This window comes from Podarcis bocagei (genome assembly GCF_964188305.1).
Source record: "Podarcis bocagei genome assembly, chromosome: 8".
In the NCBI taxonomy this organism is placed as follows: Eukaryota; Metazoa; Chordata; class Lepidosauria; order Squamata; family Lacertidae; genus Podarcis; species Podarcis bocagei.
In genome coordinates, this window is record NC_138133.1 from 42,074,975 (window position 1) to 42,099,122 (window position 24,148).

The following is a 24,148-nucleotide window of genomic DNA, read 5'->3' on the forward strand; positions in this document are numbered from 1 at the left end:
AACAATATTATTTAGCTACTGACATTATTATATCTATCTTTAGATTTCTAAGTATCTTTAGTAAGTTGCCTTGGAAACACATCTGACACTTTCTTTGACAAGCGATCTTAAAATTTATCTTATGTAGGCAGAAAACACAAAAGTGCAGATTTCAACCTGCACTCCCCCCCCCCCATTTCGAAAAGGTTTGGAGCTAAGGTTTCACGCATCAAAAGAAAATGGATATTTACTTGTGAGGAACCCCTTCTAAACTGCTGAAATTGAAAAGCCTGGAGCATGTGCTTAATACTACCACAGAAATCAATGTAATGTGAACCGTTGTAACTGTTTGGTGTGTGATTGATATGTATATAGATAGATAGATAGATAGATAGATAGATAGATAGAGAGAATTTTATAGAGAAAAGTAAGGCATGCTTTTTTAAAAAAAGACATGGATAAAAAGGATTTTTTATTTGAAAGCCCTAAACAACCTTGGCCCTGTATACCTGAAGGAGTGTCTCCACCCCCATCGCTCAGCCTGGACACTGAGGTCCAGCGCCGAGGGCCTTCTGGCAGTTCCCTCACTGTGAGAAGCAAAGTTCCAGGGAACCAGGCAGAGGGCCTTCTCGGTAGTGGCGCCCGCCCTGTGGAATGCCCTCCCATCAGATGTTAAGGAAATGACTAATTATATAACATTTAGGAAACATCTGAAGGCAGCCCTGTATGGGGAAGCTTTTAAGGTTTAATGTTTTACAAGGTTTTTATATATGTGGGAAGCTGCCCAGAGTGGCTGGGGCAACCCAGTCAGATGGGCAGGGTACAAATAATAATAAAAAATCCTAGTCCTAATCTCAACATCATCTTTACTATTGAAAGAAATCTTAATACAATTCCAGTAGAAACAGTAGGTTCCTTGTGAATGATTGGTTGTTAGAAACAGGGTACCTTTCAAAATGCTACCAAGACAACAATCTTAGACACCAGCCTTGGGGAATCTTTAGCCTGCTGGGCCTAATTTGCCTGGTGTATAGGACTGTTTCAGGCAGCCTTTTGAAACGTACCATGTTAGGAACAGATGTCCAGTGCTCCACTCAGCAAAATGAGCATTAGGGGTGGCTTACCACATTTTGAAGTAAGTACAGTGGTACCTCGGGTTAAGAACTTAATTTGTCCCAGAGGTCTGTACTTAACCTGAAACTGTTCTTAACCTGAAGCATCACTTTAGCTAATTGGGCCTCCCACTGCTGCCGCGCCGCCGGAGCACGATTTCTGTTCTCAACCTGAAGCAAAGTTCTTAACCTGAAGCACTATTTCTGGGTTAGTGGAGTCTGTAACCTGAAGCGCATGTAACCTGAAGCGTATGTAACCCGAGGCACCACTGTAATACACGTTACCATCTAATGAAGGCCCCTCCTGCAAAACCATTAAATTCAGAGTCTAAAGTAACTGTACCACTGAAAAGATGACCAATCCCTATCTGAACTCTACAGAGACGCCATATTATATAGCCTTTCTATCAGGCTGCAGCAGAGTTGGGACTGCCGGGTCTCTATTGTACACTCTGCTGAAAAATCAGCAACTTTTGGCTCCTCCTTTCTTTGAACTGTTTCTATTCCAACTGGTTCTTATAAGAACTTGTAGCTAATAAGATGTGGCTGAGGTTGGATTTTCCTTCCTTCTCCACCGCCCAATCCCTTTCCCTTTGATTATGGATTATAACAAATAATTTGGTCACATGGACAAAACATTTGGTCACTAGAAAACTGCATTTAAAGTTCATCTCTGCTTTTCCAAGCATCAAACACCCTTTTCATTATACTCTAAGCAACCTGCAGAGGGCAGCAATAACTAAACAAAATGTGCAAGCTCACATTACATTTGGGCAAACAACAAAACTGCATTCTAAATAGTTTACACCTCTGGTTTTCAGTCTAGTAAGGTAACAAACACCTTTAAATGGATTCAAATTCTAATAGCCATTTAAAATAAAATTCAGTTTATTTGTTGTAACCTATTTATGTAACTGTTAAAATGGGTAACTCATGTTACATATAAGGGACACAAGTTTCCATATCTCAAATGTGAAATTAAGAGTTTTAGGAATTTGTCCGGAAAGTATTTTTTTGTTTTACTATGAAAGTTTCAAATATTGAAATATTCACTTAGTATTCATTTGCATTGTCACACATAAAATAAATCCTCAAGCCAGACAGCCTTGATTATAAAATGGTTGCCAGTTTGTATCAGCTGACTAGATTTAGTGAGATATGGGAGCATGCGATTTATTTAAACAAAAATATTTTACTTTGAGTCTACAACAAAAACCATATTCTCCAGCAATTCTAGAGACTTGCTGCAGCAACACTGTAGAATGTCTTCACTGAAAGAAATTACAAATGTATTCATTAAACAATATTTCAGTAACACAAAGAGAGAGGCAAACTATGATTCTAATATAGTCAAGCTAGGTTTCTATTAGTAGGTATTAATTTGTGACAAACACATATTTAAATGCTTCACTAACATGTACCAAATTATTTGTATTTAGGATTGGAGATTAAAGAGCAGTTAAGAGTGCTTTACCCCTGTACACCTCAGGAGATAAAATTCCTCTGAAGGCTCTGAGAGCAAAATTCTGGCAGGTTCCAGGTTCTCAGGGTTGTGTTTCCATTGGGAATCAAGACACAGTGGAGGCTGTCCTGTCTTTTAAAATGGGCTTTATTAACGTATTTTTACAACCTGGGCACAGATGGAGAGTGTGTGGAGTTGACAACATTCTCATCTCAAGGCGGCTTGTCCTTCACAGCAGCTCAGCACTGCATTCAGAGGCTTTCTAAGTGCCATCTCTGTGCCTCTGCTCTAGCTTGTCTTCAGCCAGCCCTCATGGCATCTGCCCTTCAGCCCCAAGTATAAAGTTCTCTCAACTTCCTGCTTCTCCTTTCCAGAAAACCTCTTGCCAAGCAACCCGTCTGCTATTCTCCCCGCTATTCTAAGCCCAGTTTTAAAAGATGACTATTTCCCTGTAATTATGTCATTGTTCAGCATAACCCATGCCACCTCCGTTGGCACAGGCCCAAGGATTTCCCTGTGATGGGCTATCAACACCTTTTGCCGTGCTTAATGACTTTTATCCCAGGTGAGACCCTGCCCTGGAAAGTGAGCTTAGTCTGTATTTTTCCACAGGCCTGGCATCTTCCCTTCAGTGCTCAAAAAATCAGCTAAATTCCACCTTTTTATTAATTTCTAACATTCACTAATTCTAGCAGTTATTGGCACCCTTGCACCCGCAAATTCTGTTACCCCAGATCTGTAATATTATTGTCAGAAAGCTGGAAAGGGGTGGAAGCTATCAGCCTGCCTTGGGAACCCACAACCTTGCATCTGGGGAAAAAAGCTCCTCAAATACATCATCCTTTTTATGAACTGCAATTGGAAATAGCAATGCTTCCCCATTTTCGGGAACCTCAAACATCAGTGCCCTTGGTGACATCAGCAGTCATTATTCCAAATTCTGTTTTCTATTTAGCAATGAACTCACTGACTGGCAAAAAGACCATGTCTACTAGCCTCCAGGGAGGTTCTGGAAACATTCTCTTTTAACGTAATAATGTTCAAAACTATTTGTCATATTTGACTTAAGTTGGCATTTAAATACAGAAGCAGTCATCGATAGGGGTGTGGATTTGGGGAGAGTTCATTCTACAGCTAAATTTAGTGTATAAACCATATTTTAGCTCAACTGATATTTTTGGCTTCTGAGCCAAATCATTAACCCCTGTCCTTATATAAACAATATTAAGATTTATATCTGGAAAACTGTCTTTTACACAGAGAGTTTAGTAGACTCCCACGGTTTCAAGGTTAAAATGTATATCTACAGCAAAACTATTCACATGGAACACTCAGGATTCCTACTGCCGTTACCACACAATTTCCAGGCCCCAAACCCACAAAAAACACACACACACATGCGCGCGCGCGCACACACACACACACACACACACACACACAAAAACAGGCAGGGAGGGAAACATCATTTTGTAATATCAGGTGGTGATGAACATTTCTTGCTAATTGGTGCAGGAACTGTTTAAAGCTATTGCCAATGTACATTTAAGCCAAATTTTCTCTCCTCTGAAATTGCTTGATTCATATCTGCTGTAAATTATTCAGAGTGTACCCCAAAATAGAACTAATACTATTCTTATTATTTCTGTAATTTAAAGGTTATACAGGCTTCTGCAAAATGAAATCACTTGGGGCTCCATCCAAATGAGTTCAGGTGTAACGTCTGTGCACAGCAGTAGATCTCAAAGCTTTCCCACTTGCTCCCAGTTACACGAGCAAGCAGTCTGAGGGGGCATCATTATGGAGTGGGAAATCCATGCTTGTCTCACATATTTTTGCCCAGCCTTCCATGTACATGCCATTCAAGTTACTCATGCTTCAGATTATGAGGAACCTGTGTAGCAAGCAGAGGGAGAACTAGTTGGGGGACATGGGAGCTATGCATGGACCTCTCATTTCCAGCAATGCCCTCTCATGCCACCTGCTGTGCCTCTGGGGTGGGGAAACAGGGCTCTGTTAACTCGGGGGGGGGGGAGTGTCTTGGTATGAATGCTGAACGGTATAAGTTCACATAGATAACTTCGGTGTAAGTCATTTGTATTCCCAAGATCTTTAGCAACTTGTTCTAAATTGCAACACAATGGAACACACTCTCAGTGAAACCGAAGCTGCAGTTCAAGTTCCGCTCACACATACTCTACCATCCTATTTCACACTTCCTCAATAAATTCTAGGCAGTGCAAACTGTGTAACATGTGTTGGGGACAGTAAACATCCTCTTTGAGTCCCTCATCTTGCTGTAATGAAGGACTGCTTTGCGTAACAGGACAGGATTGTAATCATTTTGTCGCTGGGAAAATGCAATTATTTCAGGGGCTAGTGTAATGTATGGAATTTGGCTGTGCAGGTGTCTTGGATGTGTCCTGTATAATATTGACTGTACAGAAGCACTGATAGATGACTAGTAGCACAGTTCTCCCTTGCACCATGCTACAAATGATTCCTGCTCAATCTGTACAACAGACTCTGGCAGGCCAGATGCAACTGATAGTCTTAAGGCACAACGGAGAGAAGGCCATGTCAGTTTCATTTGCAGCATCAAGTTTTAAGACCTTGATTGGAGACATAAATTGAACTTACTGAGGGTGAAACCGAGACTGAATCTGCTTGTTATAGAACATATTCCTCAAAAGATAAGCCTGCAACTCACAAAAAACAAACAAACTTGAATTGAAATTCTTAAATCATCTGGAACATCTTTCTTCTTAAGCGATTTAAATAAGTGTGTGTGCGTGTGTGTGTGTAATTTTATAAGCCATAAATACAGGAAATTCATATTATTATATGTCAACAGAGTTGCCATAGTGCGTAAGACATTAGGGTTACAAATGCAGAAGTGAGGTATTCACTTTGCCCAGGCATTTTATATGTTGATATATGAGTTTATGTTACCACTAGCATTGATTTTAGGGATTTTAACATTTACTGCTGCTGATAATATTCTGCTGTTTAATGAATTAATTTTCAGCATCACACTCTTTCCATATATTAATCTTACTTCTGAGATAGCGTGTTAGAATATGGTTACCAGATTTTTTTCAATGAATCCGGGGACACTTTTTTTTTTTTTTTGAAGCAGAGTAGCAAAAGGGAGTCAGTAGTGGGGATGATGAGGCAAAGGACCCTAGGCCCAAGCACACATGCATATTGTATAAAAGTGCAAAGCCCTTCTTTTGCACCCCGTGAAACATAAAAAACTGGGCAATGGCACGCCACCCGCCCGTGACTCCTGAGCCTTCCCCAATCTCCTTCCCCCTTTGTTTTGACAGATCAGGGGAGGCTTGGGAGTCACAGGCGGGCGTCTGTTGCCCAGGAGGGGCCAGCCTGGCAGACTGGTAGTGCAGTTGGTTCTGGCTGGCTTCAGGAGCTGCTTGCTGCTCACTGCCGTGGCGCAGGAAAAATGGCAGGTGCAACGGCAGCGGGCAGCTCCTGAAGCCAGCCAGAGCCAACTGCGCTAACAAGCTGGCTCCGGGCTGCTGAGGCTGCTGCTGCCATGTTTCCCGGCGACAGATTTGCAAATCTGGGGACATTCCGGGGACGGAATTTGTCCAGGGACAGATGAGCAAATTCAGGGACTGTCCCCGGGAACTGGGGACGTCTGGTAACCCTATGTTAGAAGTGTTGAGAGAGAATTCCATTAGTCCTAAATTCAGATGGAATACCTGCAGTTGATTTTCCTAGCTTAGGATTTTAAAAGTCCAAAACAATTATGTTTTATATTAAAATCTAGTTACTTAAAACTATATAATGAATTATTTGTTATTTATATCAAACTGCACCACTCCAATCAGCAAGTACTATTTCTCTAAACTGGTTTTCAGCATTGGAGGTAGAGTTGAAAAGTGGGAAACAGTCTAGAAACACACAAATATAATTTAAGAAGTGTGAAATAGGCCATTTTCAAATCTAAAGCTGCTACAGGAATTTATATGAAATTGTGGTGCTGCTTTTTAATAGTCTTCCAAGTCTATTTAGAGAGCTTCTAAAGAGCCGGTTATGTTAAATAATTCTATTCTTTAGGACTTCACATAAGAAAAATAATAGCACTGCAGTATCACAAAATAGCATACTTTATCTGCTAGAATAGTCTGGAGAGCATTGCTCCACTAATGGGGAAGTGATGTGACAACTGTTTAATTTGTCAGAAGTGCAAATACGCCAGCACTGAACAAATGTGGTTTGTGATGCAAGTAAGTTGCACATTAACTTCCACCAAAATATTTAACATACATATTGATGAAATTGCAGAGCCTTAAAGGGCTTGCAATTTCATCTTCCTTACTTTTCATTTTTATTGTATATGGTACATACACAAAACTGATTTAACTGGCTGCCACATGTCCAGATTTTCATACGTATCTGGAATACTGCTGACTCTAACAGTGTCCTGGCGGAAATCAGTAAAATGCCTGGGGAAATCTGGAAGTATAGCAGCAATGTCGGCAATGACATTTCTGCCAATTTCCCATAAAAATAGCTAAAAAATGCCCCCTCCCGATTTTGCCCCCCAATATTCAACAACTTTTTTGTCCGGATTTTCACTGTTTGAAATATGGCAACACACTACTTACACAGATTTAACATACACACACTTAACTCGAGAATGGAGGGTGGCAACATGAGAACGGGCCTTCTATGCAGTGGCTCCCCATCTGTGGAATGCTCTCCTCAGGGAAATTTGCTTGGCACCTTCATTATATACCTTCAGGCGCCAGGCAAAAATGTTGCTTTTTAACTAGGCATTTGGTTGATTTGATTGACATTCTATGCCCTTTAAAATGTTTTTTCCCCAGGGGTGGTGGAGTTATTGGGTAGTTGTTCTTATTTTGATTATGTACGGTATTTTGTGGTTTTATATTTTTATTTTTTTCTGTGGACTGCCCTGAAACCTCTAGGTCACGGGTGTCAAACACAAGGCCCGTGGGCCGAATCCGGCCTGCCAGACCTCATCATGTGGCCCGTGTAGTCTGGTTTATATATATCTGTGAGGGAAGCTTGGGCTACGGCGCGCGCACAGGGCGCCTCGGGTCCCTTCTGCGCAGGCGCAGGCCTCCCCCTCCTCCAGCTACCTAGCCGAGACTTATTTGACACGGTGAGGGCGGGGTTGGATATGGGAGGCCGCTGCTGCTGCTCTCAACTTCTTTTCGGGCTCGCCGGGGTGAAATAAGTCCCGGCGGGAGCCCAGCGCGCCTGCGCGAGGTGGAATGCAGAGAAGGGCAGAGCCAGCTTCACGCGCGTTGGAGAGAGGGAGACCGAGAGCGCGCTTGTGTTTCGGGAGCGCGCCCTGTGAATACTCGGGGTGGCGTGCTTTTGCTTTTCTTTTCTTTATTTATTTCTTTAGGCGCGTTTCCGCGCTGCCCAATGAACAGCATCCTCTGCCTCTGGGGATTCGCGATTCAAAAGCAAATTCGATACGCAAGTGCATGTTTTGTAAATAATGTCAGGCGCGGCTTCCGCATTGTATTCAAATAAAATCAAGGTGTAGTGTTCCATGAGCCAGAAGCACTGCATTACTTAATCCAGCTGTTAAAGGTGTCATGGGCTTTGAAGACACTCGAACTCGAACCGGCCCTTTGAGGGTGACCAAACTGATGATGCGGCCCCCCCGATGAATTTGAGTTTGACACCCCTGCTCTAGGTGGTATATAAATTCAATAAATAATAGTAATTTCAACTTTACATGGTTGGCGATTAGCCAGTTGAAATTGCACAAAATTCATGGAAGGTGGAGAGCTGAAAAGTTCTTTTTGAGCTGGGAAACTCAGATTTGCATACTGGGCTCTAGGGAGGCTCTTGGGTGGCCTGCAATATCTCATGGAAGTATCCTAGAGCCCAGTAAGCAAGGCTTGGGTGTGGGTGTGTGTGTGTGACCCATAATGAATGCCAGCCCCAGAAGATAAGGATGGCTGCGTAGTGTCAGTTTGAAGGGTCTTGTTTGATTATACACATTTTTGCATATATGCGTCATCCCTGGAACGGAACCCTCACACAGGTTGTGAGTGACCTGTATAGTATATAGCATGGATTTTTAAAATTAATGTTATATTGTATAGGTCAGATTTCCTTTTAACACAGACTAACTAACAAACCTCTTTGACAGAAAGAGCCTAACTAGGGGAGGGGTCTGTGAAATACAAAATAATTGGGGAAATGTTTAATGTGAAAGGTCTGGATATCAGGAGCTGCTGAATACTACTTTTTAATAATACTAATGTTTCTCAGTCTAACAGGTAAATTATCACAGAAATCATATAAAGGGCCTGGGGCCAGTCCATTGTGGGAACAGCACCTGCACGCAAAATGATCCCCATTGCATATAATATGAGACCTAAGCACATCAACCATTATGGGGAAATGGGTGAACTATATGTATTTCAGTAATTCTCTTCCAACCCACTCCCACCTCAAGCAAGCAAGCAAAAGAAAGACTGGGGTTGCTGCATGTGAGGTGACCTGTCCGTCAAGTAAATCAACTCCACTAAATGCTAATAAAGAGTGGATTCGCTACTGTAATACAGTACTTAAATCTTGACAATTATCTTAAAGAGTTTTAAAATACTTTTTTCACCGGCAAAACTGGTGTAGCTCAGGAAATAAAACACATGGATCCTCAGCAGCTCTTTTATTACATAAACAACTAAACTGTCACTTAAGTCTTACACAATGATATATTGTCTCTTGCTTGGCAAGTTACCGTGCTTTCATACTTCCCTAACATATACAACCCTAATATTGGCTAAGCAAAGTACACAGGCATTCCTGCTTTTTTCCATCATGAAATCTTTTCAAATTTTAATGTTGTGAAATAGTGAGGTAACACTTCTTGGTAATTTTCTTTTACAGGGTTATTGTACAGGTGAGCAACTTATTGTCTTTAAGGAAATATTAGGTATCCCTCCTGGCAAACTGTTTTCTGTTATATAATAACAGCAAAAGCTTCTGCAGGTCTTGTTTGTCCAAGCTCAGCTCTCCGATTCTACTTGATAAAATGCTTCTGGCTTTCATAAGCCATTCCTGTGCCCTACATTATTACAAAAGAGCAAGACAGGCTTTTGCTCCAAACAGGCCTTGGCTCACCACATTCCTACTCTCTTTTAAAAATATATTTTATTGCACTCTCCCCCCAAAAAAACAATATAGCTAAACCCAAACAAAATGGTCCTAAATTTTCCTGTGTCTTCTTATACTGTACACATTACAAACATGCTCCCATTTTTAATTAAATAGAGTATTTGTTTGTCTACCCCCCCATCCTATTAATTAACTATATTTACCAATTCCTATATCCTCATGATTTACTCATCCAGTGTAAGGTTTTGGGATTTCCCCCCAATTAGAGCAAATTCTCTTATGTGCAGCTGTTAACAGATGGGCTGTCATTTCCTTCTCTTCCGGCAGAAACCAGTCTTTTATACAGCCAAACAAAATTACAAATGTGTTTGCTGGTACCTTATTGAGAATTAAAACTTTAATTTCATTTATAATCTTCATCCAAATGAACTTTATTTTAGGGCAAAACTACATATGTCCTGGCTCCCACCTTTGGCCAAAAGCCTCAGAATTTTGGCTCAGGAAATCCCAAAACATTTATTGATACAATTAGTATGGGTTCAGCATGAGCTCTAAATACAGGATATATGTTTCAACAGTTCATAAGCAAAGTTCTAGTGTTCACAGCTAGGCATAAGCAGATATATTATCCAAACACTTGATACTAAATTGTTCAGGGACATTAAAACAAAGAGACTGCAAGAATTTCTAAAAGGACCTCTCTAAACTGAGTGAATGGGTGGTAAAATGGCAAATGCAATTCAATGTAGACAAGTGTAAAGTGAGGCGTGTTGGGGTGAAAAATATTAATTTCACATATATGCTCATGGGGTCTCAACTAAAGTTGAATGACTAGGAATGAGACCTTGGGGTCATAGTAGATAGGGTGATGAAGATGTCGACTCAGTGTGCAGCAGCCGTGAAAAAGGCAAACTCAACGCTAGGCATTATTAGGAAAGGAACTGAAAGTGAAACTGCCGGTATCATAATGCCATTATACAAATCTATGGCATGCCCACATTTGGTACTTAGAATGGGATATTCGAAAATTAAAACAATAGTTTTTGCAATCCTATGCTTTTAAAAACAGTATGTTTCACATTCTATACATTTTTAGTCTCCTCCAACACATCATATTTGCCTTTAACTCCTTACTTTTTAAATATAATTGACTGATTAAATGCTCATGAGTGTGTGTGACTCAAATCCCAAGTATTTAAATTAAGGGGTTAAACATTTTTTACTTAACTTATTCTTTGAAGTCTTATTTATATTGAATCCCATCCATCCCAATTTTATAAACTTGATTTTTTTATAAATGAATATTTTGCTTAAAAAAATTATTTCAAGTCTCTGAGAAAAGCTTACTGGATCATGCATAAATAAAACCATTTTTTAAAGCTGTACAGGTTAATTTTAAACTCTTCCTGCACCACCTTTACCCCTATTTCTTTATTAACACTCATTGCTTCAGCTAAAGTTTCAATAGATAACACAAATAATAAGGTGTTTCCTCATCACATCCCTCTTTTTGAAGGAAAATGCATCCAAACTTATACCGCTGACTGCCAGTGAGGCATTTGGAATGCCTCTGAGACAGGTACTCTAACCTTCTGATAGCATTATCAAGCATGAACCAGGTCCTTTTTGGACCACTGCATTAGGCTTTTAATTTTTGGGAGGCAGTTTATGAACTAGGGAATGAGAAAACAGCTAGAAAGAGGATGTTGCCCATTCAAGAGGAAACAATCCTTATACATTCAAATTTTGAAAAGGGTTAATGTTTTGTTAATTATATTTATCTTGAGACTTTGCTGTAATTCATCTATATTAGTATTTCTTGTATAAATAATTAGCTGCATTTGAGAATATCAGCAAGTGCTTAATCTGATAATCCAATGGATTGCTAGCAATGACCTTAATTGGATGGCAGATGATCCATCTCTAATACTATCTCAGAGAATTTATTCATCTTAACAAGGCTACTCAAAATGAACTGCCAAAATCATACTTTGCTTAAAGAAAAAATGTGTAACAACAAAATCACTCTGTGAATAGGACCCATGGAGGAGATGGGGGAAGTCTCGAGATTCAGGGAAATCTCTTTATATGGGTATGTATTTGGTTTTGTTATAAATTTATATTTGTAAAATCAAATAAAAATGATTAAAATAAAATAAAATACAAAATCACTGTGAAAATCTCTTTTGTAAACCTTGTGTTATTTTGTATAATTTGAGTATGAATTATAATAATGCCACCCACAAACAAGAGAGAAGTGTTTGCATGTTGGGGGCAACCACAAGGTATGCAGAAGTATAAAATATTTAAAATTGTGACCCTCTGAAAGGGGTCCAACCCCACTAAAATGGCTAGATGAAGAATGTGTATGTGGGTGCCAGCGTCATGCTCTCCCTTGATGGCTGTTTCCATTCCCTTTGCTCCAGGACGATGTGGGGAACCTGTGGCCCCCAGTGGTTGTTGGACTCCAACTCACATCAACCCTAGGCCAGTGGATGATGTGAGCTGCAGTGCAAAAACATCTATAAAGCCACAGGTTCCAGTTCCCCACCCCTGCTCTAGGATCTCCCATAGGAGAGGAAGTTTAAGGGGCTGGGTTCAACCCTCAAAGAGCGAGATTGGAGAGCTCTTTCAAAAAAAGAAGGATTATAGAGCACACACTTCCAAATTCAGAGAAGCACAGAGCAGCTCACAAGCCAAAGAAGAAATGCTTCTTCAAGGGATGCAACATAGGACATGAAATTTGAGAGAGACTATGTGTGTGTGTGTGTGTGTGTGTGAGAGAGAGAGAGAGAGAGAGAGAGAGAGAGCATGTGATAGTGAACAGCACAGCAGAAAGAAGAATAGCAGAGTGAAAGTGAGTGAATGAATGAATGAATGAATGAATAAATAAAAGCCCCAAATATATACACAATGGCGGGACACACACCAAGGGCACAGCACATCATTTTGTTGCAGGGCTCACTTGTGGTATCTAGTTACAAGCTGATGAACAGTAGATAATTACTGGTGTGGTACAGGAAAGGGCTAAAATGAGGGTGTTGCTATTTACTGTATATATTTGACAACATTTAAGTTTTGTTATTTAAATGGAAAAAAAATGTCACAATCAAATAAATACTGAATAACATTTTGAAACAAACAATGCTGTGTTTACATGTGTGGATCTCAGTTTGCTCTACCCTCAGTTCAAATTTCATCTGTCTCTTCTGGGTAGAATCATTAATAAAGCACAATGAACGTAAAAACTAAGTCAGATGGGGCCAGGAAAGGGGAAGTTTCCAACTGGCTTTTATCTGTGCTTCTGTTTATTATTCTCTTTCTGAGAGCACAATTCACTAGCATAGGAGAACTGCAAGACTGTTCTAGTAGTAAGACAATTTTTATACTTTGTTAATAAGAGATCAATTCTTTCGTGCTAGAAACATAATGTTGATTATTTCACTAAAATGATCACTAGAAGAGAGAATGCAACAAAAGGAGTAAGTAGTGTCAACATGACCTAACATAACCATGACATTTTCCGAACATGAAGCCATCACAGATTTCTCTCCAGATCCTTATTTACTTTCCTTACATTAAGATTTCCAGATTTCTATTCTTATCCCTATTATTCCAGCCTTACTTTTCACTTGCTTTTCTTTGTTGTTAAAATCATGATTAAATATTTCAGAATAGTTTATGGTTTTAATTGATAATATAATAGTTTAGCATTTTTAATTTGTGAAACTACCTTACAGTGAGTTGTCCTAAATGGTGGGTTATAGATATATCAAACAAACAAACAAACACAGAATATGTGTTATATCACACACTGTGCATGTTAACTTTTGTTCACACAGCAAGACTGCCCCTTCTTCCCTTTCCCTCCCAGAGTGCCTTGAGCATCCGCATAAGGGGTTGGGGAACTGCAATTGATAAAAGAAAAAGCTTCACTCAAGGACAAACTACATGTTATGATGCTTAATGATCCCAGTCCAACCACACAAGCTTCCTTCTCCACTCTTCTCCTGAGCATCTTCTTCTGAAGGCTGTTGAACTATTTTTTCTTATAACATTTTGACCGGGACATTAGGAGTGATCCTTACAAAGCAATATATCAAACCATTAACACACAAACAGCTCACTTCTAGTAAAGCGAGCCACTGATTAAGGCGGCAAGGATGGCTGCTTAGATGCTTAGTTAACAAGAATTGCTAACAAAATGTGGTGATCCACATTGTGTGTGAACATGGGTGAGTGGTATGTGTGTAAGGAAGAATGAATGGATGATGGATGAATGGGGAGTGCGCATGTGAGAAAATGGACAGATAACTGGGAGTGTGGGGTTTGTGGGAATAAGGATGCTGAACTAGATAGACCAAATATGGCTTTCCTTATGCTCATATCACAACAGGGAAAGGATATCCATTTTAGTTAAATAACAGTGGATTTTACATACAAAGTTATCCAATTTTAAACCACTTTTTCACCTAAGCCCTTCTCAGTAAACCCATGACTGACAGTGCTTCTGTTTCCACAGCAACCTTCCCCTCCAGGGATTTAACCCCCTCCTCTGGCCTACTCTTCTGTAATATCTATATAATTTAACTATTAAAATCTACATGCAGTTTTCTTCTTTTTAAAAAGCCAATCGTGAAATTCTGTTTTTTTCTTTGAATTGATCGTGTCATAAAAATAAGGACTAGTTACTGAATTTAAAGAAATTTAATTACGTTTGATTTCTTTGTACAGTGGTGCCCCGCAAGACGAATGCCTCGCAAGACGGAAAACCCGCTAGACGAAAGGGTTTTCCGTTTTTGAGCTGCTTCGCAGGACGATTTTCCCTATGGGCTTTCTTTGCAAGACGAAAACGTCTTGCAAGTGTTCCGATTTTTTTCGCTTTCCCCCCCTTTTTCTAAGCCGCTAAGCCGCTAATAGCCTTTTAGCCGCTAATCCGCTAATCCTTTAATAGCCACTAAGCCTTTAATAGCCACTAAACCGCTAATAGGGTTGCTTCGCAAGACAAAAAAACCGCTAGACGAAGAGACTCGCGGAACGGATTAATTTCGTCTTGCGAGGCACCACTGTATACTGAAGCCAAGGGGGGGGGGGGATACTAAGGTTCAGAAGCTTACATTCTTGTGTAGAATCTGTCCCCCTGTTCTGCCTGTGAATTATCAAAGCCACCCACCATCCCTCCAACATGTTAGCATTAGCTATTCATTCTCCTTTAACATTAATTTTTAACTCACATTTTTTTACAGGGTGTTGTGTTCACAGAGAAAAAGGTGAAGTGATTATTCTTATCTAACCTTCGTCTGGTGTTGAATTAGCTCTCTTTTCACAGAACAGGAGTAACCAAGCAGAATATAAATGAAAAATTTCTATACATCTAGAAAGTAGTTTTATTTAAACAGAGATATCCAATATTTTCCAAAGGGTTCCTAGGAGGTAGATATAATGGGGTAGATGGGGTAGAGTATAATGGGGTTCATTTGCAAAATGTTTATAGATATTTAAGGCTTATCTACACTTCCACTTGACCTATGCCTAGAAAGTACAGGTCCGATATGTTTTCTGCTTGTCCCGTGCTCTCTAGGCATGGGTCTGAATGGTTTTTCATTTGTCACACAGCTTTTCCTGGGAAAACCCACTGATTATCGCTGAATCAAATCCAATGCCAATCCACAGAAAATCCTACTGACGTCTGTTTCGATTCAGCAGGAAACAATGTGTTTTCCCAGGTGACAGTGACAGGACAAGTGGAAGTGAATTGGGATTAACAATCAACTTCTATAACAAAGAATAAAGAGAGAGAAATGGCAAGGAGAGCTTTAACTTTAAATCAGAGAGTATGTCATAAAGAGCAATGCTGATGTTTTAAAAACCACATAATTTTAACATAGGAATTTGTGTGTGTGTGTGCGCGTGTGCGCACAAAATACCAGCTTTTTCAAAGCAGCATTTTTTCTTTAGACATTACAAACAAAAATGTTACAAGGATTGCTGCATACTCCAAAGATTGCACACTGGAAATGAGGTGGTCGATGTAAACATAAAGGGCTATTTAAATTTGTGGTGGCTGACAATTACACACACAACACACACACACACACACACACACACACACACACACACACACACGTATACACACTCAAATCCAACTGTACAGTGGTACCTCGCAAGACGAATGCCTCGCAAGACAAAAAACTCGCTAGACGAAAGGTTTTTCCGTTTTCGATTTGCCTCGCAAGACGAATTTCCCTATGGGCTTGCTTCGCAAGACGAAAACGTCTCGCGACTTTGTTTCCTTTGTCTAAAAACCGTTAAAACCAAGGGTGCTTAGCTTGAACAGCTGCAGTTGTGACTTGACTTCGAGGAGCAACTGTTAGCACGTGGTTTGGTAGCCTTTTCTCAGACTTTGCTCACTTTTGAAGCTTTTCCAAAACTTTTCCAGAACTTCTCTTGCATCCATTTGGTAAGTTAAACTTTTAAAACTTTTTTGGGGGGGTTTGGATTTTGGGTTGGGGTGTTTGGGATTCAAGGACTTGGTGTTGTGGGGGGGTTTGCGATAATCTGGGAGCTTGTGGGCCTTTTTTGGGAATTTTTATGATTTTCTGTGACCATTGGGCAAGGTTGTTTTTTTTCAATTTTTTTTTCCTGAGTTTGAATTTCTGAGTGCTGGCTGGCTGGGGGAACAGTTGGGGAGGTTTCTGCAGGAATCTGGGGGCTTGTGGGCCTTTTTTTGGAATTTTTATGATTTTCTGTGACCATTGGGCAAGGTTGTTTTTTTTTCAAATTTTTTTTTCTGAGTTTGAATTTCTGAGTGCTGGCTGGCTGGGGGAACAGTTGGGGAGGGGTTTGCAGCAGTTGGGGAGGGGCTGGGGGAGCAGTTGGGGAGGGGTTTGCAATTTCTGTGATGTGGGTGGGTGGGTGTCTGTGGGAGCAGTTGAGGTTTTTGAAGACATTGGTGATTTTTGAAGCTTTTCCAAAACTTATTTTGCAGCCATTTGAGGTTTCTGAAGACTTCGGTGATTGATTGTTGAAGCTTTTCCAGAACTTCTCTTGCATCCATTTGGTAAGTTGAACTTTTAAAACTTTTTTGGGGGTTTTTGGATTTTGGATTTTGGGTTGGGGTGCTTGGGATTCAAGGCCTTGGTTCTGGGTTTTAATTTCTGTGTGGTGGGTGGCTGGGTGCTTTTGTATTTTTTGGATTTGAAGCACATCACTTATTTCTTTTTCTTTTTCTGAGTTTACGAAGGTAAGAGCTGTGCTGCCATGGGACCCAAGAAGACTGCTGCTGCGGTGGCCGGCGAGAGGAAGAAGGAGAAGGTGACGCTGGAAATGAAGAAGGAGATCATCTGGAAGCACGACGGCGGAATGCGTGTGACGGACATCGCCAGGGAGTATGGGAGGAATCCATCAACCATCGGGACCAGCCTGAAGATGAGGGAGAAGATCCTGGCGACTGATGCAGCCAAGGGAGTCACCAGGATCGTGAAGAACCGCCCAGCTGTTCTGGAGGAGGTCGAGAAGTTGCTGCTCATCTGGATAGAAGAGAAGCAGCGTGCAGGGGACACACTGTCTGAGGCCGTCATTTGTGAGAAGGCCAAGGCCTTGCACGCTGACCTCATCCGGGAACAGCCAGGAACCTCAGCCGAGCCAGAAGTCTTCAAGGCTAGCAGAGGTTGGTTTGAACGGTTCAAGACAAGATCTGGCATCCACAGCGTGGTCAGGCATGGAGAGGCTGCCAGTTCTGATGTTCCTGCGGCTGAAGACTTTGCAGCGGAGTTCCTGGAGGTTGTGAAGACGGAGGGCTACGTTCCACAGCAGGTCTTCAACTGCGACGAGACCGGGCTGTTTTGGAAGAGGATGCCCAAAAGGACTTTCATCACTCAGGAGGAGTCCAAGTTGCCTGGCCACAAGCCCATGAAGGACCGTCTGACCCTGCTCTTCTGTGCCAACGCAAGCGGCGACCTGAAGATCAAGCCCCTGCTGGTGTACCACTCGGAGAACCCACGGGCCTTCAAGAGACACAAGATCGACAAGGAGCGGCTGAGTGTCATGTGGCGATCCAACAGCAAGGCTTGGGTCACACGTGTGCTGTTTGTGGACTGGGTCAATCTTGCTTTTGGCCCTGCTGTCAAGCAGTACCTGCTGGACAACGACCTGCCGCTGAAGGCTTTGCTTCTGATGGACAATGCTCCTGCCCATCCTAAAGGCCTTGAGGTGGACTTGTTGGAGGAGTTCAGCTTCATCAACATCATGTTCCTGCCGCCTAACACCACGCCACTGCTCCAGCCGATGGATCAGCAGGTCATCGCCAATTTCAAAAAAATCTACACCAAGGAGCTTTTCAGGCGATGCTTCGAGGTGACTGACTGCACCACCATCACCCTGCGGGAATTCTGGAAGGACCACTTAGACATCGTCACCTGCTTGAAGATGGTCACCACGGCCTGGAAAGGGATCAGCCAGAGAAATTTGAATTGCGCTTGGCGCAGCCTGTGGCCAGACTGTGTGGCACCAAGTGACTCTGATGCACCAGAGTCAACAGTGGTGCAGGACATTGTTGCCTTGGGGAGGACCATGGGCCTGGAGGTCACGGAGGAGGACGTCTGCGAGCTGGTGGAGGAGCACGACGACGAGCTGACCACCGTGGAGCTGGTCGAACTGCAGGCAGAGGCTGCGCAGGAGCAGGCCTCACTGGAAGAGGAGGAAGCAACTGAGGAACGGCTGTCCTCCGAAAAACTGAGGGACATTTGCCTGAAGTGGAAGGAGGTGCAGACTTTTGCAGAGCAACACCACCCTGAGAAGCACGTGGCACATGACGTTGGGACCTTTTATCATACGAGGGTCATGTCGCCTTTCAGGGAGCTGCTGAAAAGGCGGATGAAGCAGCAGACTATGGACAGGTTCTTGACCAAGAAGCAAAGAGTGGAAGAGGAGCCTTCTTCGAGTGGTCCCCCAGAGTCTTAGAAAATGTACTGTACACTTTGTTGATTTTTTAATGTTTTTCTGTCATGTTTATAAAGTTAATTTATTTTCCCTTCAATTTTTGAACTGCTCTTTACAGTATGTGTGACTTTAAAGAGCAGTTAATAAACTGTTGTTGTACCAAATTTGGCTTTGTTTGGACTTTTTTTGACCATAGGAACGCATTAATTGATTTTCAATGCATTCCTATGGGATTTCGTGATTCGCAAGACGAAAAATTCGCTAGACGACAAAACTTGCGGAACGAATTAATTTCGTCTTGCGGGGCACCACTGTAGTTTAAAATAATTCCCACTGGTTTATCAGTTAATGCCTCCTCCCAGGGAAGAATGGGAACTGAAGTGGCTTTGTCATGCTGGCCACATGACCCAGAAGCTGTATCCTGGCTCCCTCGGCAAATAAAGCGAGATGAGCACCCCAACCCCAGAGTTGGCCACGACCGGACCTAATGGTCAGGGGTCCCTTTACCTTTACCTTGATTATTGCTTTCATTTTATGGATCAATGGTCTCATCAGATAGGAAAATTCATGTTAAATTGCTGTTTTGGGGTCTCGAACAGATCAATCCGTTTTGCATTACTTTCTATGGGAAAGCGTGGCTTGGTTTTGGAACACTTTGGTTTTGGAACAGACTTCCGGAACGGATTAATTTTGAGAACCAAGGTACCACTGTATTGCTTTAAATGTATGGAGCAGCTGTGGCCTAACTCAGCTGAATACAACTGACTGAAATTTTATTTATCGTTATAATAGTATGCGATAGTACTCATCCTCCCTTCCATAACTGTCTGGTAGCCTTGTTCTCTATACCATAAGCTTGTCTTTGATACTGGTAGTCTTTGTTTACAACACAGTGCTGGGATGTTCCCTGTGATACTGTCAGTCATGTGATAATTGGCCAGTTTTCTCTACTACAATTACTGCTGAACCTAAAAATAGCTAAACCTTGCCTTGGCCACTCATCTAATTTTACAGGAAATGAAAAACAATGAATCGCCCTACAAAAATGGTTTTGAATTCATGCCAGGGAACCATTGATATGAACTGAGTCTAGAAGTTTAAACAGGAGCAAAATTGGAGTTAATTTGTTAAGAACTGGAATCATCTACAAGTTTTTAAAAATATTATGGAAATAATAGTAATATTGTTTAAAATAACATGATATTTAACCTGCGCAGGTAGTTACCTAACAAAGTCCAGGTATTCTAAGCAATTTGCTTTATTCTTAAAATGCACCAGCCGTTAAAAAAAATAACTTTTTTGTTCTAACTGAGCATTGGAAAATCGAATCAGGCCTGATGGCTGGATCTAAAACTGGCCCATTAGCCAGAGGCCATTTTGGAAGGTGGGCAGTGCTGTCATTAGGAAATTCAAAGTTCAAGCCAAGGTCATGCTTATTTAAAAGGCAGCAGACAGAAGCTTATTCCTGAGCTTAGTGCTGTGCTCCTACAGTGCTAAGATCAGAAATAAGCCCCAGTCTGCCATCCTTTAAAGTGCAGGCTGAAGCTTTTTCTACCGAATGCCTTTTTCCACCTCTGCCTTTTGAAGAGCAACCAGTGGCTTATCTCCAATCTCAGTATTGCTCTTTGACATTTACTGCATTGTTTACTGACAGTCTACTGTCAAATAGCAGACAGAAGCTTCTTCTTCCTCCTCCTCCTCCTCATTTCATATGCCACCCATTGTAGAGACAGAATGGACCTCAAAGGTCATCCACAAACACCTATGCCAATAAAGGAAATCTACTGCTACAGAATCCCTGCATATGACGCTAAATTTCATTCACATCAGTGGGCGTGCTATGACACAAAAATGAACATCACTGGACATTATGGCTACTCCCCCGCCATTTCAGCTTATATATGCTTCTGTTCCACCTAAAAAAAAAAAAAAAAAAACAGCAGAAAAAAACTGTATACTGGTATACTACCCCAAATTTCATCACGATACTACTGCAATTTTTTGGGTTAAGGGGGCTGCAAATGGATTTTTAGTTTTCCAGATGTGGCTTTTATGTCACGTGGAAGCTCAAATATAATAATGAAATTAACAGTTAGGGAAACATTGAAGAATTGAAATAAACTGTTGTATGAACGCAACCAAAGTGTGTCTATGCCACAGGAAGTGCTCGGTACAAAACCGCCTTAGCTAGAGCTTCTTGTTTTAGTTAGTAAGCCAACATGAAGCCAGAATCTGATTTAAAGAATTACTTATTTACAATATTTGTATGCTACCCAATAAGGTAAGTTCCCTGGAGAGCATCTAACAGAAATAAACACAAATAAAACAAGATAATAAATTGATAAAAACCAATATAGCACAAAATCCAATATAACAGAAAACCAGCAACAGAAAACAAAATCAATGCAACAAAGCTCACAGCAGCACCAAACCATAATCACAGTTCTAAAGCAGGCATACAGTGGGAGGAAAGGTGACTGGGGAGAATGAGGTGTGAAGGTCCAATGGTCATTCTCAGCTTGCTAAAACCATGGTTTACCAAGCCAGGAAAACTATGTCTGAGAAGATCAGCAGGCTAAAAGCTTGGCCAGAGCTCTCGGGGGGCGGGGGCGGGTTTGAAGATACAGTGGTACCTCAGGTTACGAACTTAATTCGTTCCAGAGGTCCGTTCTTAACCCAAAACTGAGGCATGCTTTCGCTAATGCGGCCTGCTGCTGCTGCTGCACTGCTGGCGCGCGATTTCCATTCTCATCCTGGGGCAAAGTTCTTAACCCGAGGTACTACTTCTGGGTTAGCAGAGTTTGTAACTTGAAGTGTTTGTAACCCAAAGCATTTGTAACCCGAGGTACCACTGTACCTAAATTGTAAGAGGAACTGGTGCCATGCTAATAGCAATAATCTCACTTGACTTTCCCATCTGACATGTAATATGAACAATCTGCTTAAAAGAAATTGATGTTTACTGTCTCCTTGGCTGCTCTAATTTGACAAGTCAGTTTCTCTGCCATGGCAAGTCAGCATATTCATCCACACTTTAGTTATACCATGCATCAATCGAGAGTCCTTCAAATATGTTTCAACAGTGCACGATCTCTAACCTAGCAACAATCAGGAGAAAAGTTAACTTTTTAGAGTATCGTATGTGCTGTATGGACTCTTCCGTAGTTCCCAGAAGGGCCAACAACATATTCTTTCCAATTATCTCAGCCAATTCTGAGAACTGCTCTCTGTCTTGAAACAGAGTGCCATGGAACAACACAACAGTTCAATAAGCTGCAGGCATAGCACCAGCAGGAACAGTGGGAAGAATACTCCACTCCTTGCTGATGAGGGCAAGCAAATATAACTTTCTCAAGATATGAAAACTAAAGCTTAGGCTACAATTCAACTGTTTGTTTTTAAGATGACCAAAGAATCTCCGTTCTTTTCTGAACTGGGTCTTTTAAGAACAAAAATGATGACGGGAACACAATGACAATAAACATCTTGTCAATTATGCCCAATTACTACAAACTAGCATTTAAGCAGGCAGTTCATTAATGGAAAGGTAGCTAATATAGACAGCAGGCTGCCATGCAAATGAAGAGAAGTATCTCTTATATAAATTCCTGCTTACACTGACCTACTGTATCATCTACATAATCACACAGTTTTTGCATGATTCCTGTGGCTTTTTGAACTTGATGCAAACTTCTTGCACTTTTATGTTGCCTCTGCCATTTTACCAAATTGAAAGACTGCTGTCAGATCCTATCAAAATATTCAAAGTTATCAGAAGTATAACTGGGTCTCTTGGTTTTTTATTTGGGGGGGGGACCAGTCTATCTGGGTTCATGGGCATATTTGGAATTTTCAAAATGTTGCAGGTGTCATTTCGAAACTGCTGCAATGAGGGGCTTGTTCAGTCACAAAATGGCTGCTGTGGGGGCCACAAGGCCCCACTCACTCCCACTGCTCTGTTTGGGGAAGGAGTTTGGGCATTAGAAGGCAAGCAGGTAAAGAAGGGAAAAAAGAACACACAGACCCTAGAGAAGTGGGGGGAAACCAAACGCCCGCCAATACAGACAAAACCAGACCTTGAAAGGAGGGAACGTAAAACACAGTTGACCCCCCCCCCCTTTAGACAGAGTTGGGGAAGAAAACCAAGCCCAGACCTCCAGATCCTAGAAAGGAGAAAAAACATATAAACACAGACCCACTAGATCCTGGAGAGGAGGGAGAAAGCAAATATACAATATACGTTGCTATCTCTCCCTCCTTACGCTGCCCACCAGCCCTCTTCCACCCATTACCTTTTCCTTTTTTTCTTTCACGAGGCTTTGCTCCCTGTAAGCTCTGTGTTCTGCTCTGAGGTGTGGATCTCGGTTTGGAAAGCTGAAAGGAGGAGTAGGAAGGACCAACATTCCTTCCACATCTCAACTTGTTTTCAGAACTGAAGCTGCCCCCTCCTTCCCACTTCCAAAGGAGGAGGAAAAGGTATCTCCTGGAAAAGTGGGTGGGGCCAGGAGAATAGGGAGGCTTTACAGGCATTCCATGAGTGCTACTTTGGGGGGTCCCAGATATAAACCATGGGTTAAAACCACCCCGATACCTACAGTTGTGTTTCGTCTGCAGTAAGACAGAAATATGCATTATGCCATTGAGGTAAATCTCATGACAACAAACTATAACACAAGTATGATAACTTGCCACCCATTTAATTATTTAGAGGTGGAAACCCTGCCTTTCTCCCTCCAAAAGGGGGTACCTTATATTATTATTTTTGAAAAGAGTTAATGATTATTTGACCTGGAAGAAAGTAGCTTTAAATCAGGGACATGCTTTCTTCAGACTTTCAGTATCTACTTTGCTTTATGCTAAAATTGGAAGCTTCACCAACCATGCCGAAGGGAAAAATAATGGAATACTGCAATGGGTGACAAACTGTCTTTCAAACTGAGGCTGCAGAAAGAATAATAATCAACACTGGACTATTATAACACGTTTGTGATTTATATTAGAGAGCACAGAGCCACAGCAGGAATGACTGGGCATTTCTCAGGCTTTGGGACAAGGACTAGAGCTGACAAAGATGTATGTTGGGTGGAATTGCTGTGAAACTGGAAAAGCCTCCTTTTCCCATGAGGTTTCTAGAAATGTGTTGATGCTGTATTTTTTATTTGCGTCAAGCTATATTGCTCTGTACAATGCCTTCTACTGATTTATTCTTTTCTGAGGGGAAGGAGGATTGAACTGGTCACTTATTTAACCGTTCTTACCAAGGAGGAATCCTTTATGGTTTGGGGTTTTTTCAGGAGGGAGAGAGTAACGTCTTCCTTCAATTATTTTTTTTTAAGGAATAGGAGCCAGATATACCCTTAGAATTAAAGAATGTAGTATCTTTGAGCACGTGCACAGTCCAGGAATTTGTTTATAATACCAGAACAAAGTTCATGTTTCTTGCCACCCAGAAATCCTCTCGTGGCTTCCATCCAAGCTTTGGTGATTTCACTGGCCTAATTTGGAGTGGAGGAGCCTTTTTCATATG

At 41.4% G+C, this 24,148-nt stretch overlaps 2 protein-coding genes across 9 annotated transcripts in view; one reads left to right on the top strand and one right to left on the bottom strand.

Moving 5' to 3' along the window:
- Nucleotides 1–24,148, bottom strand: part of GNAL (G protein subunit alpha L) — a 180,060-nt gene that overhangs the window by 13,525 nt on the left and 142,387 nt on the right. The gene's annotated exons all lie outside the window — the stretch shown is intronic.
- Nucleotides 15,835–18,910, top strand: LOC308592611 (tigger transposable element-derived protein 1-like). 2 transcript variants are annotated; one of them, XM_081204165.1, is made up of 3 exons: nt 15,835–16,141; nt 16,670–16,741; nt 16,916–18,910. In XM_081204165.1, exon 3 carries the CDS (start codon nt 16,942–16,944, stop codon nt 18,640–18,642), a length of 1,701 nt encoding a protein of 566 aa, XP_081060291.1. In that variant the 5' UTR covers nt 15,835–16,141; nt 16,670–16,741; nt 16,916–16,941; the 3' UTR covers nt 18,643–18,910. The 2 variants fall into 2 exon arrangements, with proteins under 2 accessions (XP_081060291.1, XP_081060290.1); XM_081204164.1 differs by lacking the exon at nt 15,835–16,141 and having other exon boundaries at nt 16,569–16,741.

Excerpts from the sequence above, each read along its gene's own strand:
- LOC308592611 (XM_081204165.1), top strand. The coding sequence starts at position 16,942 with ATGGGACCCAAGAAGACTGCTGCTGCGGTGGCCGGCGAGAGGAAGAAG.